This window comes from Maniola hyperantus, chromosome 26, assembly GCF_902806685.2.
Source record: "Maniola hyperantus chromosome 26, iAphHyp1.2, whole genome shotgun sequence".
Taxonomy (NCBI): Eukaryota; Metazoa; Arthropoda; class Insecta; order Lepidoptera; family Nymphalidae; genus Maniola; species Maniola hyperantus.
Window position 1 is genome coordinate 1097250 of NC_048561.1, and position 16328 is coordinate 1113577.

General features: G+C 39.0%; 4 protein-coding genes and 1 pseudogene across 4 annotated transcripts; all 5 read right to left on the minus strand.

The window, feature by feature from the left end:
• Nucleotides 1-3716, minus strand: LOC138404189 (gastrula zinc finger protein XlCGF57.1-like). The gene is made up of 2 exons (XM_069507600.1): nt 3671-3716; nt 1-2349 (listed from the first exon to the last, which is right to left on the minus strand). Exon 2 carries the CDS (start codon nt 1919-1921, stop codon nt 1199-1201), a length of 723 nt encoding a protein of 240 aa, XP_069363701.1. The 5' UTR covers nt 1922-2349; nt 3671-3716; the 3' UTR covers nt 1-1198.
• Nucleotides 829-1190, minus strand: LOC138404122 (transcription factor che-1-like). The gene is made up of 2 exons (XM_069507358.1): nt 1091-1190; nt 829-1025 (listed from the first exon to the last, which is right to left on the minus strand). The coding sequence occupies exons 1-2, from the start codon at nt 1188-1190 to the stop codon at nt 829-831; spliced, it is 297 nt and encodes a 98-aa protein (XP_069363459.1).
• On the minus strand, nt 3682-7838 carry LOC138404171 (zinc finger protein ZFP2-like). The gene is made up of 5 exons (XM_069507531.1): nt 7460-7838; nt 6186-6542; nt 5294-5388; nt 5076-5119; nt 3682-4806 (listed from the first exon to the last, which is right to left on the minus strand). The coding sequence occupies exons 2-5, from the start codon at nt 6519-6521 to the stop codon at nt 3731-3733; spliced, it is 1551 nt and encodes a 516-aa protein (XP_069363632.1). The 5' UTR covers nt 6522-6542; nt 7460-7838; the 3' UTR covers nt 3682-3730.
• LOC138404123 (uncharacterized) lies at nt 6797-13096 on the minus strand. The gene is made up of 3 exons (XM_069507359.1): nt 12461-13096; nt 11509-12052; nt 6797-6894 (listed from the first exon to the last, which is right to left on the minus strand). Exons 1-3 carry the CDS (start codon nt 13094-13096, stop codon nt 6797-6799), a joined length of 1278 nt encoding a protein of 425 aa, XP_069363460.1.
• LOC117994060 (uncharacterized) overlaps nt 12259-16328 on the minus strand; it is a 27100-nt pseudogene continuing 23030 nt past the window's right edge.

Consider the following 16328-nt stretch of genomic DNA (forward strand, 5'->3'; position numbering starts at 1 on the left):
GCATTATTGAAGCTGTGATAGCTTAGTATAAGCTGTGATAGCCTAGTATAAGCTGTGATAGCCTAGTATAAGCTGTGATAGCCTAGTATAAGCTGTGATAGCCTAGTATAAGCTGTGATAGCCTAGTGGTTAGGACGTCCGACTTCTAATCGGAGGTCGGGGGTTCGATCCCGGGCACGCACCTCTAACTTTTCGGAGTTGTGTGTTTTAAGTAATTAAATATCACTTGCTTTAACGGTGAAGGAAAACATCGTGAGGAAACCGGCATGCCAGAGAGTTCTCTATAATGTTCTCAAAGGTGTGTGAAGTCTACCAATCCGCACATGGCCAGCGTGGTAGACTATGGCCAAACCCTTCTCACTCTGAGAGGAGACCCGCGCTCCGTAGTGAGCCGGTGATGGGTTGATCATGATGATGATCATGATCATGAGCATTATTTATTTAATCAGGTAATTAATGTCTATTGTTTTTACAAAATAAGGTACAGTTCTTGCAATTCACGAAGCCGAGTGAACTTTACTTGTGGTAACGTCGTTTACACGGTCATTGCGTAAGTGTGCGTGCATGTCGGACCAATCAGTCGCGAACAAGCGCTCGCAAACGTTCATATTTAGTGTACCTTACGTATACCGATACGACTTAAACACAAACATGAGTCAGTGGCCTTCGTGAAATGCAAAAAGGGCTAAGTATATATTTGTTTGACAAATATAAACTTTATTATTAATGACAAGGTTTTCCACAGCGGGCGTGAGATACACAGATCCTACAAGACACAGTACACACTGTCTGTCGTAGAATGTTTTATCTCCTGAGCATTCTCCAAAGTCAGAGTGAGACGTGCAGTTCACGAACATGATGAAGGCTTTTCACCAGGGTGGATTTCATGTGCCTCATTAGCGTGCTATTCGAATCACATTTGTAATCACACAACTGTCTCACTAAATTACAGTTTTCTGCACTTTTATACTTGCAAAATTTACATGTGTAAGGTTTGATGCCAGTGTGAGTTCTCATGTGAATCACTAGACTGGAATTTTGTGCACATTTGTAATTGCACAGATGTAAGCTGTGGTAAATGGTTTTTCACCTGTGTGAGTTCTCATGTGTAATAACAGTTTACTATTTGATACACAACTGAAATCGCATATCATACACGAGAATGGTTTTTCGCCAGTATGAGTTCTCATGTGGGGCACTAAATCACCATTCCTTGCACTTTTGTACTTGCACAATGTACACGAGAAAGGTTTTTACCAGTGTGTTTACTCATGTGTCTCACTAAATTCCTATTTACTGCACTTTTATACTTGCAAAATTTACATGTGTAAGGTTTGATACCAGTGTGAGTTTTCATGTGACTCACTAGAGTGTAATTTTGTGCACATTTGTAATTGCACTGCTTACATGTAAATGGTTTTTCACCTGTGTGAGTTCTCATGTGACTCACTAGACTGGAATTGTGTGCACATTTGTAATTGCACTGCTTACATGTAAATGGTTTTTCACCTGTGTGAGTTCTCATGTGTAATAACAGTTTACTATTTGATACACAACTGCAATCGCATATCATGCACGGGTAAGGCTTTTCGCCAGTATGGGTTCTCATGTGACATACTAAACCACTACTCCTGGCACTTTCATAGTTGCATAACGTACACGAGAATGGTTTTTCGCCAGTATGAGTTCTCATGTGGCGCACTAAATCACCATTCCTTGCACTTTTGTACTCGCACAATGTACACGAAGAAGGTTTTTCTCCAGTGTGGTTTTGCATGTGCGACGTCAAATTACTTTGAGAGCTAAATTTGTATTGGCAAATCTTGCAAGTCAACTCTCTTACTTTAGTGTGAGTCTGTATGTGTTTAATTAAGAAATGTTTTCTATTATACATTTTTCGACAAATATCACAAGTGAACATTTTTCCTTCACTCTGTAAACTATTCAATGACGTATTAATATATTGTACATCAATGACAATACTCGGATTAGTACTACTATTAGTGACTGATTCAATGTGTTCCGTCGTAGGGATTTCGTTCTGAACTGTCGCTTGATAACTGGATTCTTTAACCGCAATATTTTGTTTATCGCAAGACCTAACAGCTGTATCTCTTTCCGTCAGTGATCCATATTGCCTCGGGACTTTTCTACAACTTTTGAAAATATCATATAATTTGACGACACAATTTGTTAAAATCTTGCTGTCAAATGATTGGTTTTCTAATCCACCATTGTTAGTTTCGACTTCTTGTTTAATTTTCACCTCTGCATCGGCTTCATCATCATCATTAGTTGTGTACACTTTGTTTTCATTATTGGACGCAAGTCTCGCGGACACGGGAGCTACTGAAACAAAACAAGGGTCTTACTACTTATTATTGAGTGCTTTTTGTTCAATTCTCGCAGTTGAGCTGTGTGACGGCCAGGACACGTTGGCCTAAAGTGTTGGGTGAATGTGTTGGGCTAAAATGTGCATGACCACTTGGCGTATTTTATGCTGTAGGCGGTAAATGAAAAATGAACAAGAAGCATATTATGCAGTGTTCTTATTATGAGGCGTTGGTCAAACACGCCAGCCTCGTGTATTAATGCCTCAAGTTGTATGGTTTGCGGCCACCTATTTGCCCGAGGTCGCACCAATACTCAATCAATGCCGCGGTCACATTAAGCGCAAGTACGCAGTTGCGGCTCGCATACTCGTCAGCAGTCAGCTCGCAGACGCACGCGTCACTCGCAACGCACCGCTTAAGTGGGCTCAGTTCGGTGCTTTCTTCATACAAACGTAGGAGGGTAATTACTACATTATTTGATATTGTATGCTCAAAACTAAGTAATATATCGATTAATCTCGTCATTATCTAGGTTTATTGATATATGAAACATTAAAAAAAAATATGTTTTAAAGTTACGAGCCTCAAAAGATTCCTATTTTAAGACAAAATTTATGACAACTTTGGGCGTTAATAAATAAGATTAGGGGTATGAAAATTGTACAGGAATTTAACATTAGACATAGTTTATTTATTCATTAGTTGAAATAACTATACTTTGTAAACATAAAGCTAGTAGTTTTTTCTCAAAAATACTTTTCCTAAACCCTTGATTTCGGTGAAAATCATCGTGCCTCTCACCTTTCTCATACAATGTCAAGTGAAAAGCAAACAGGTTTGGTCGATCGTACTGCGTCACCTTAAAGGAGCCAGAGTAGCAGCTCAGTCATCCGCAACTTACATTTATATTTAGCAACATAAAATAAAAAATACCTTATTAAACTTGTACTAATTAAAAACAATTTAGGGCTTTGATGGGCACCTTTAGCCCAAGAGTAACCAGGGGTGGACTGTTTGACGACGTTGTTACGGAATAATAATTTATATTTTAGTTTTAAGAATTTTTGACTGATATTCCAATGGCAAAAATAAGTTTTACTGATGAAAAAAATTAAACGTTTTGACATTTCGCATACATAATGTCTAAACTTCAAATTTATTCCTTGTAACTATAAAAATTTACTCTAAATATTAATTTAATAAACTAAATACACGATGTTTTTTACATAATAAGATAGGTAACTATTTTTTGCGAATTATACAATTTAGAATTAATGTGTGGGACATTCCAAACATATACATAGGTACACAGATTTTCGAAAATCAAAACAACACACTGTCTGTCGTAGAGTGTATTATCTCCGAGCATTCTCCAGAGTCAGAGTGAGACGTGCGGTTCACGAACAGGATGAAGGCTTTTCACCAGGGTGGGTTTTCATGTGCCTCATAAGTTTGCTATTCGAATCACATTTGTAATCACACAACTTACAATGACGAGGTTTCTCACATGTGTGAAGTCTCATGTGTCTCACTAAATTACTGTTTTCTGCACTTTTATACTTGCAAAATTTACATGTGTAAGGTTTGATACCAGTGTGAGTTCTCATGTGACTCACTAGAGTGGAAGTTTGTGCACATTTGTAATTGCACTGCTTACATGTAAATGGTTTTTCACCTGTGTGAGTTCTCATGTGACTCACTAGACTGGAATTTTGTGCACATTTGTAATTGCACTGCTTACATGTAAATGGTTTTTCACCTGTGTGAGTTCTCATGTGACTCACTAGACTGGAATTTTGTGCACATTTGTAATTGCATAGCTTACAAGTAAACGGCTTTTCACCGGTGTGAGTTCTCATGTGCAATAACAGTTTACTATTTGATACACATTTGTAATCGCATATCGTACACAAATAAGGCTTTTCACCAGTATGAGTTTTTACGTGCATCACTAGGCTACTATTTCGTGCACATTTGTAATTGCATAGCTTACAAGTAAACGGCTTTTCACCCGTGTGAGTTCTCATGTGTTCTATTAAATGACTTTTACATCTGCATTGGTGTTGGCAAATCTTGCAAGTTAACCTATTTAGTGACGCGTGAATCTTAATATGTTTTACTAGGAGACTTTTTTGTTCGAACATTTTTTGACAAAAGTCACAAATGTAGAAAGTATTCGATACTGTAACTTGGTCTTCATTGGTGACTCGATAAATGTATTCTGTCGTGGGGACTTCATTCTGCCTTTTTGCAGGATAACTAGTAATATTCGGACTGACACAGGTCGAAACTGGTTTTGATGTTTTCATCAGTGACCCGTCTTGTGTGGGAAGAACTTTCTTTGTGAAAATATCGTATAATTTCACATAGCAATATGGCAATGTTTTGTATCGGCTAGCGATGTTTGTACCAGCTTCAGTTGGGGGCACGTTTATTTTGTTGGTTGTTGCAAGACTCGCGGACAGACAAGCGACTGAAACGAAACATTTTTACTACTTTCTTATATTACTAGCTAATGCTCGCGACTTCGTCCGCGTGGACTATACAAATTTGGAACCCCTATTTGAGCCCCTTAGAGGTTGAAATTTCAAAAATCCTTTCTTAGCAAATGGCTACGTCATAATAGCTATCTACATGCCAAATTTCGGCCCGATCCGTCTAGTAGTTTGAGCTGTGCGTTGATAGATCAGTCAGTCAGTCAGTCACCTTTTCATTTTATATATTTAGATAATAGTATCTTACCTAAGGTCATCGCGGCGTGTGCGGAAGGGCTGGGGTCTGCCGGCCTGTGAAATATATTAGAATGTATGTAGAGTGTACCGGGGAGCCCCTAGCCATTATGTAGCTGTACTGCATATAGCAGCTTAGAGAGGATACTAGTGCAAGTGTAACTTGAAGAGTGCAAGTGAAACTAACTGTAACTTGAAGTGAACGTTATTGGTACTGGCAGATATACTGACCTGTTCTCAGTGATGAGTGGAGAGTGTGAGGAGCTGCAACTCACAGCTGTATGAGGCTTGCATACTTGTGGTGTGTCATATTCCCCATCACCGTTCTGCGAACAACAAAATAAATTCATGAGATTTCAGACCTTTGAGAGTTTGAATTGGGTTTGAATAACGGGTTGCCAAGCTGAAGTGGCAATGGGCAGGGTACATAGTTCGTACAACCGATAGACGTTGGGGTCCCAAGGTGCTGGAATGGCGACCTTGCACCGGAAGTCACAGTGTTGGAAGACCCCCTACTAGGTGAATGGACATCAGACGAGTCACACGGAGCCGCTGGATTCAGGCGGCGGCGTGTGAAATTCCCTACAAGACACCTATGTCCAGCAGTGGACGTCTATCGGTTGATGATGATGATGATGATGATGATGAGAGCTTGAATGAGCCCCTCCACAACTAAACAAGCTATTACATGAATTTAACATGTCAATGAAATTGTATCATGATCATCATGATCAACCCATCACCGGCTCACTACAGAGCACGGGTCTCCTCTCAGAGTGAGAAGGGTTTTGGCCATAGTCTACCACGTTGGCCATGTGCGGATTGGCAGACTTCACATACCTTAGAGAACATTATGGAGAACTCTCTGGCACGCAGGTTTCCTCACGATGTTTTCCTTCACCGTTAAAGCAAGTGACATTTTCATTACTTAAAAACGCACATAACTCCGAAAAGTTAGAGGTGCGTGCCCGGGATCGAACCCCCGACCTCCGATTGGAAGGCGGACGTTTTAACCACTAGGCTACAACAGCTTTTTTTTTGTGATAATGTTGTTGTGTATGTTTGTATGTTTTTTTTTTGTTTGTTGACAATGAAATTGTATAATAGTAGAAAACTATCTCACCTGGAGATGCATGCTCATGTGTTGCATGTACGCATGTTCCTGGACAAACTCCTCAGAACAAAGTGTACATTGGAAGAGACTAACTTCATACTTTAACATATCCTGAGCAAAGTCACAGATATCACTATCATCTTCCTTCTTCACTTCCATGTCTTCATCAACCAACATAAAGTCATCACTTTCTTCGGTTTTAATTACAAATCCGTGTTCAGTTCCCTCTAACTCTGTCTGTTTGTCTTCCGAGGGGTGTTCTAGTATGTGTAGGTCCCAGTGGTCGGGTCCTAGTGTTGTCAACACCATATTACTCTTTAGTTGGTGTTTTGTGCGGTTTATCATCTTTATATGCTGTCTTGTTATCTGTTGAGACAAGTTAAGTATTCAATGGTACTGATTCTGAGCACATATAAATTTTAGAGTTTTTTTTTTAATTTATAGACTAGCACTTGGCTGCGATCAGACCTGGTGGCAAGTGATGATGCAGCCTAAGATGGAGCGCACTTGCCTAGAAGATGCCTATACACACTTTTTAAATGCTGTCTTGTTATCTGTAGGGAGACAAGTTAAATATTCAATGTATACGGTACAATATACAAAAAATGCATGTTTGGGCATTAAATGCTCATTAATTCATGTTTCTGAACTAGCGCCAACATTAGTGCAAGAACTGTCAAGCTCTTGTCTCTGAATCTACTAAAGTTTATATCAATCTCTGAGCACATTGTACACAGTGTTTTTATTTTATTTTATTGAACCACCAATAGAGTCAAACAAAAAAAACCGGGCAAGTGCGAGTCAGGCTGGCACACCGAGGGTTCCGTACTACAGTCATATTTTATCTACATTTTGCATGATAAATCAAAAACTATTGCCTAATAATAAATAAAAAACCTGTTCTGTACTACAGTTGTATTTTTTCGATATTTTGCACGATAAATCAAAAACTATGATGCCTATTTAAATCCTAGGTGCCAAGTTATCTTACAATTCCAACTGGCAACAAGGCGTTTGTTTCAGGTACAGTTCTTGCAATTCACGAAGGCGAGTGAACTTTACTTGTTGTTACGTCGGATACACGGGCGTAAGTGTGCGTGCATGTCGGACAAATCAGTCGCGAGGAAGCGCTCGCAAACGCTATTAAGTGTACGTTAGTATACCGATACGACTTAAACACAAGCATGAGCCACTCGCCTTCGCGAATTACAAGGACTGTACCGGATTGATTTATGTTTTACACAATAGAACCACCAATCAGTCACATTTTCAAAATTACTCACTTTGCTAATGCTAACTCCTTGAAAACTCTTGTTTTGCTGCAAACCGGCGGTGGGACAGCGTTTCAGTGACTGCCAGTGTAACTTACAGATTACTGCGCACTGCGCAGTCAGCTAACAGTTTAAACCCTAAACCATTTCAAACTAACACAACTCTGTTGGAGTTTTACTGTGGAGTTTTACAAGTGATCACAGAGTACTTGCAAGTGATATCTTGTATGGCAAGGTACAACCTGCGAGTTGCGAGTCTTTTCAAATGAATACCTATTCAATATTCATATTGTGTTTTGAATTATTAAATACTGAATTCTGAATATAAATGCGTTTTGTTTCACCGATCAAAAAATTACAAAAAAACACAAAATGAAAAACGCACTTCGCTACAATCAAAATTCAAAATAAAATCAATAATAAAATACAATGGTTTGAGGGTTTGACGGATTTTTGGTTTTTGATAGCATTTTGACGGTTGACACATGACAGTTGGTTGACTCACCGAGTTGACTGCTTTTTCTTTGTGGTTTTGCGATTCTGGATTCTAGCCATTTTGAACCTGCACCTTACAATTTTGGTATTACCCCCGTTTGTGTAGAAATTCACCCTAAATAAGTTTCAAAATACCTTGTTATAAGGCAGCTAACTAGTAATTATTTTATAACAAAGAACAATATCATTTCATGTTTTTTTAATGAAAATATTACAATAGTTAAAACTAAAAGCTAGCCTTACCCAATTACTATGCAAATCATGGCCACGTTGAGTGGTGCCAAGAATGCTGGCTGCATTTCCGCGCTGGACAGCCAGGCTGATCCGTTGCGCAAAAATGAGTCTGCACTTTGTTTTATTGCAATATTTTCATTAAAAAAACATGTGATGATATTTTGTTCTTTGTAAAAAAATTATTATTAGGTAGCTGCCTTATAACTTTTATACCTTGGCTAATACTTGTGTTAATACTATTAACTCTGGATGAATGATGAAATTACCTACCTATATCTCTAATTTATTATTTATTTAATTAGAACGGCCTTAAAGCCAATTACACTAATTAAAATACGAGTACAAACTAACATAAACATACTTACAAAAATTAACAACTTAAAATTATAAATTTTAAAATGCAAAATTATAAATTTTCACAAAAGTGCAAGATCTGACCCATAAGGTCATATAGCTATATTAACATTAGACAAGGTATACATTTGACATAATTTTTAGCATAGCAATAAATATGGCATCTACTAGATGATGCCCGACGTTGCCCGTTTGGATTAAGATTTTTTTTTAAATCGCTGGAGAACTTTCATTTCCGGGATAAAAAGTCCTGCCAATTTTCTGGACGCAAGTTACCTCTCAGTACCTTTAATATTTAAATCGGTTAAACGGATGGGATATTTAAATCGGTTAAACCTAATATAATAATAATAACAAATAAACAATTTTTATTTCAGGCAATGAAATATACCTACTAGTTCTTTAATTTACATTTTTTTTTGTTTATATATCAAAAAATTTGCGCTCACGCTTTTGTTGTGTATTAGTTAATGCCTGCCCGCAACGATTTAGGTTTTCAGAAGTCCCGTGGGAAGTCTTAGGTTTTCCGGGATAAAAGTGCCCGTACCTGGGCTATAAGCTATCTCTGTAGGTACGTACCTACCTATCAAAATCGGTTAAACTGTTGGGCCGTGAAAAACTAGCAGACAGACAGACACACTTTCGCATTTAAAATATATTAAGTAAGGCATGGATAAAATAAAAATAATACGCGTATAATTTTTATTAAGATTTTATTTCATTTCTAACATACACGGTTACGGACGGTTTTTGCTCGGAACTCAAACCCATCAATGCTGGCGTCCCTCAGGGCTCGGTGCTATCGCCCACACTGTTCATCCTGCATATCAATGACATGTTGCATCACAACAACATCCATTGCTATGCGGATGACAGTACGGGTGATGCCCTGTACAAAGGACATACACAGCTTTCTCGCGCAGTGCTGGAGGAGTGTAGAGCCAAACTTGTGTCTGACATAGAAACCTGCCTAGGTAAAGTGTCAGAATGGGGCGCACAAAACCTAGTGCAATTTAACCCATCTAAAACACAGGTTTGCGCGTTTTCCGCCAAAAAGTCCCCTTTTACATTACCTCTTCTCTTTCAGAGCACTCCCCTCACACCTTCCAACAGCATTGGGATCCTTGGAGTCCACATTTCGAGCGAGGTTCAATTCCGCGATCATTTGGAAAGCAAGGCCAAATTAGCCTCCAAAAAGCTTGGGGTGCTCAACAGAGCAAAGCGGTACTTCGCGCCTGAGCATAGGCTCCTACTCTATAAGGCGCAAGTCCGCCCTCACATGGAGTACTGCTCCCACCTTTGGGCTGGAGCACCCCCAGTACCAACTCCTTCCATTTGATCGGATCCAAAGGCGGGCTGTTCGACTTGTGGACGATCCCAAACTTACCGGCTCGTTGGAAAGCCTGGAGCACCGCAGAGACGTTAGCTCTCTATGCGTGTTCTATCGCCTGTATAATGGGGAGTGCTCTGAAGAGCTTTTGACCTCATTCCACCCTCTTTTTTCTACAACCGCACCGCGCGCCACCGTAAGGAATTCCACCCTCACCATCTGGGTGTCTGGTGCACTTCGACCGTCCGTTGCGCCAGATCCTTCTTTCCACGCACGTGCAAACTGTGGAACCAACTCCCATCGGCGGTGTTCCCACTAGATTATAACATGGGGTTATTCAAGGGGCGGACCAACAAATTCCTAAAAGGCCGGCAACGCATCGGCGGCTCCTCTGGTGCTGCAAATGTTCATGGGCGGCGGTAATCACTTAACATCAGGTGACCCGCCTGCTCGTTTGCTCGCTATATCTATTAAAAAAAAAAAAAAAAAAAAAAAATACAGTCATTAAAACTATACAAAAATATATGAATATCAAAAATATTACAGAAACAGTTGGATACACACTCATTAAGTTCATGTGGGTACAGTACGCGGCAGAAAGTAATGTACATCGGCCTTTAGAATGATATTTCGGCTTTGTAGAGCGTTGTCTCTATCACTCATACCTATATGACGTTTTGTCGGTATCAATGACAGGGAAAATGCTCTACACATCTGCTATCTCCTTCTAAATGTTGATGTTCATTACTATCTGTCGCGTACGTACATCGACATTTAGGAGATAGCAGATTTGTGGAGCACTGTATCTGTCGTTGAGACAGACAAAACGTCATATAGGTATGAGTGACAGAGACAACGCTCTACAAAGCCGAAATGCATTCTACATGCCGATGTACATTACTTTTAGTCGCGTACCGTACCTACTTTCATTTATTTATTTTATTTTATTTGTTTTTTGCAATCAACAGCGATATATACAATATTATTTTACATAATAACAGACTGAAAATAAGGCCAAATAGGATTACAATTTTTTACAGATTACTTAAATAGATATTAAATATAAATTTATAACAGTACAGAAACTATCCGCTTTAGGGCAAAAGTTATTCAGACCATTATTGTAGAGAATAAAATTTCACATCTTTTGTTCATGTCATGTCCACGAAAAAATAAACTTTTCGTGGTCCCACATCATCGCACTGTTGCTAGATCTATGTCACCTATACCCCGTTCATTAGCATCATTCAACGCGCTTTTGGACAATAATGCTCAATGGGACCCATTTAATGATGGGTCTATAATACTGGTTCGGGAGTTACTGAAGTACGCTGAGAGCATTGCATGAATATGTCATTCAATGTTCTCAGCGTACATATTCAAAATTCATTGATCTTTTATCGTTTTGTATTTTATGTCTTTTTTCTTGTACCTTTATTTGTATTTAAATTTATTATTAATCATCTAGTTAGTGTAAGTGGCACTGCCGTTCTAATTAGATATAAAATAAATAAATATATAACTTTAAGGAAAACCTTTGTTGTATGGCTCATCAGGCTGATAGTTCGATAGTCGGAGCACTTGGTCGCCCTAGGTTTTTTGGGGATTGTAACAAAAGTGGAACGAAGAAGATCTTTTGGGATATTACCGGAGTCATAAATCTTATGAAACAGTTGTAGCATGATGTCTTTGCTGTGGTCACCCATACCCAATAAAAGTTCTACCGGTATACCGTCCTCTCCTGCCGCTTTTCCATGTTTTAGCGACTGTAGCGCAAAGTCTAATTCAGCAGAGAGGATGGGATGGCCACTTAGAGGCGGTTTCAGAACTGTTTGACTGGGTCGATCGTCGTGGTATAATTCTGCGATGTATTCTGACCAACGTTGTAGGCGTTCGTCCAGTTCTATGATTATATTGCCCTTAGAATCAGCTACAGCATTAGAAATTGAGATGTTAGGTTTTGTTGGAGAGTCTTTAATTGCCTTATGTAGTGCACCGTGTTGATGCGTGGCTGCAAGATATTCTATGTGATTACACCGCAGGATTAAATCTGCTTCTTTGGCTTCTTTAATTTTCTTTTGCAAAACATCGTTTACTTCTTTATATTTACTAATATTATGTTTACTTTCCTTCCTTTTATTAAACAAGTCAATTATTTCATCTGTAATCCAATGTTTTCTACGATTCCGTTCCTTAAAACCAAGAGTATCTTTAGCAATATCTAACAAGTTGTGCTTTACATGCAACCATAAGTCCTCTTCTGTGTATTCTTGATCTCGTCCCGTACCAATTACTTCGTCAGTCTTAATTCTGAAGGATTTTGCAACTTCGTCGTTATCAAATTTCCGTATATTGAGAACTTTCTTAGGTTCAGCTTTGTCTAGCTTCTTTAACCTTATTTTTAATTAGGATACCAGTGGTATGTGGTCTGAATTTATATCTGCGCCTGGATAAGTTTTAACGCTGGTAATGGCGTTACGAAAACGTCGATTTACACAAATGTAATCGATTTGGTTTCTAACAATATTTGAGCTCGTGTGAGCCGGGGATTCCCAAGTATACAAACGCCTTTTCGGTAATTTAAACCATGTATTCATTACAGTGAGGGTGTGCTCTGCACAGAACTCTATTAGGCGCTCTCCACGGTCATTCCTTTCTCCAAGACCATACTGCCCGATAATGTTGTGTACTGGTGCCTCCCCCACCTTAGCGTTAAAATCCCCCATTATAATATTAATGTCATGATTTTTTGTCCTCTTCATTACCAGATTTAAATCGTCATAAAACTTTTCGCATTCATCCTGCGTGCTATCTGCAGTGGGCGCATATACTTGAATTAAGTTTGTACGGATTGGCTTCGTATTTAATTGTAGCAGAATTATTCTCTCTGACTGCGGAATGTAACCCGATACACAATCCTTTATGTCTTTGTTTACCAAAAAGCCCACTCCTCTATAATGTTTATCCCCGCCTGAGAAGTAGAAGTGAGTATTTCCATAAGTCGATATTTCACCGTTTTCCTTCCATCTAGTTTCACTTATGCCCAAAATATCCCATCCGTGTCTTTTCATTTCTCTGACAGCGTTTTCAATTTTTCCATCTTGATGTAATGTCCTAACATTCCATGTCGTAACCGTTAACTCGCCAAGGTCGTCGTTAAATCTCAATCCTCGCCCGGAGATTATCGCCCTCATATGCCGGGAACTGAGGGTCTTCTTATGTTTGCTTTTCGTCATGGTGTTTTTTATTATTACTACATACTAATATTATAAATGCGAAAGTGTGTCTGTCTGTCCGCTAGCTTTTCACGGCCCAACTGTTCAACCGATTTTGATGAAATTTGGTACAGAGTTAGGCTATATCCCGGGGAAGGACATAGGCTACTTTTCATTCGGGAAAATTGATGAGTTCCCACAGGATTTTTAAAAACCTAAATCGCGGGCATCTAGTTATATATAAACTTTTACAAGTACTTTTGAATCGTCAAATGCATCTACCACTGGTTCAGAATGCCTTAATACCACAAGCTGGTAAATTCTTCTTTAACCACAACTGGTATAGGACTATGAGCTGGGTTCGTGTAGTCACATCAGGGTCCAGGGCAATGGCTGCAGTCCCCACATCACACCCACACGCTGCGACAGGTCATACACAACACTGGAGAGTACAATCTGACACTTTGCTTAGCGTTTGTGGACTATGAGAGAGAGCCTTCAATTCGCGGGAAACTTGGGCTGTTGGTAAGGTGATGCCGGATCGACTACCGGTACATCCAAGTGCTGGAACTAACAAGCGACAGTGTGAGTCCTCATGTGCTTCGCTAAATTACTATTTTGTGTACATTTATAATCACACAACTTACACACAAATGGCTTTTCGCCAGTGTGCGTCCTCATGTGCTTCACTAAACTACTTTTTTCTGTACAATTATAATTGCACAACTTACACACAAAAGGCTTTTCGCCAGTGTGAGTCCTGATGTGACTCACTAAACTACTGTTCACTGTAAATTTATAATTGCAAAACTTGCACACAAAAGGCTTATCGCCAGTGTGAGTCCTCATGTGATTCACTAAACTACTATTTTGTGAATATTTGTAATTGCACAACTTACACACAAAAGGCTTTTCACCAGTGTGAGTCCTCATGTGCCTCACTAACTTACTGCTTTGTGTACATTTATAATCGCACAACTTACACACAAAAGGCTTTTCGCCAGTGTGAGTCCTCATGTGACTCACTAAATTACTATTTTGTGTACATTTGTACTTACATAGCTTACACACAAAAGGCTTTTCGCCAGTGTGAGTCCTCATGTGACTCACTAAACTACTGTTCACTTTACATTAATAATCGCACAACTTACACACAAACGGCATTTCGCCAGTGTGAGTCCTCATGTGATTCACTAAACTACTATTTTTTGAATATTTATAATTGCACAACTTACACACAAAAGGCTTATCGCCAGTGTGAGTCCTCATGTGCCTCACTAACCTACTGCTTTGTGTACATTTATAATTGCACAACTTACACACAAAAGGCTTTTCGCCAGTGTGAGTCCTCATGTGACTCACTAAACTACTGTTCACTGTACATTTATAATCGCACAGCTTACACACAAAAGGCTTATCGCCAGTGTGAGTCCTCATGTGCTTCACTAAACTATTATTTTGTGAAAATTTGTAATTGCACAACTTACACACAAAAGGCTTTTCACCAGTGTGAGTCCTCATGTGACTCACTAAACTACTGTTCACTTTACATTTATAATCGCACAACTTACACACAAACGGCTTTTCGCCAGTGTGAGTCCTCATGTGATTCACTAAACTACTATTTTTTGAAAATTTATAATTGCACAACTTACACACAAAAGGCTTATCGCCAGTGTGAGTCCTCATGTGACTCAGTAAAGTACTATTTTGTGTGCATTTGTACGTACACAGCTTACACACAAAAGGCTTTTCACCAGTGTGAGTCCTCATGTGCCTCACTAACTTACTGCTTTGTGTACATTTATAATCGCACAACTTACACACAAAAGGCTTTTCGCCAGTGTGAGTCCTCATGTGACTCACTAAATTACTATTTTGTGTACATTTGTACTTACATAGCTTACACACAAAAGGCTTTTCGCCAGTGTGAGTCCTCATGTGACTCACTAAACTACTGTTCACTTTACATTAATAATCGCACAACTTACACACAAACGGCATTTCGCCAGTGTGAGTCCTCATGTGATTCACTAAACTACTATTTTTTGAATATTTATAATTGCACAGCTTACACACAAAAGGCTTTTCACCAGTGTGAGTCCTCATGTGCCTCACTAACCTACTGCTTTGTGTACATTTATAATTGCACAACTTACACACAAAAGGCTTTTCGCCAGTGTGAGTCCTCATGTGACTCACTAAACTACTGTTCACTGTACATTTATAATCGCACAGCTTACACACAAAAGGCTTATCGCCAGTGTGAGTCCTCATGTGCTTCACTAAACTATTATTTTGTGAAAATTTGTAATTGCACAACTTACACACAAAAGGCTTTTCACCAGTGTGAGTCCTCATGTGACTCACTAAACTACTGTTCACTTTACATTTATAATCGCACAACTTACACACAAACGGCTTTTCGCCAGTGTGAGTCCTCATGTGATTCACTAAACTACTATTTTTTGAAAATTTATAATTGCACAACTTACACACAAAAGGCTTATCGCCAGTGTGAGTCCTCATGTGACTCAGTAAAGTACTATTTTGTGTGCATTTGTACGTACACAGCTTACACACAAAAGGCTTTTCACCAGTGTGAGTCCTCATGTGCCTCACTAACCTACTGCTTTGTGTACATTTATAATTGCACAACTTACACACAAAAGGCTTTTCGCCAGTGTGAGTCCTCATGTGACTCACTAAACTACTGTTCACTGTACATTTATAATCGCACAGCTTACACACAAAAGGCTTATCGCCAGTGTGAGTCCTCATGTGCTTCACTAAACTATTATTTTGTGAAAATTTGTAATTGCACAACTTACACACAAAAGGCTTTTCGCCAGTGTGAGTCCTCATGTGACTCACTAAACTACTGTTCACTGTACATTTATAATCGCACAGCTTACACACAAAAGGCTTATCGCCAGTGTGAGTCCTCATGTGCTTCACTAAACTATTATTTTGTGAAAATTTGTAATTGCACAACTTACACACAAAAGGCTTTTCGCCAGTGTGAGTCCTCATGTGACTCACTAAACTACTGTTTACTCTACATTTATAATCGCACAACTTACACACAAAAGGCTTTTCGCCAGTGTGAGTCCTAATGTGACTCACTAAACTACTGTTTACTCTACATTTATAATCGCACAGCTTACACACAAAAGGCTTATCGCCAGTGTGAGTCCTCATGTGTCTCACTAAATTACTATTTAACGTACATTTATAATTACACAACTTACAC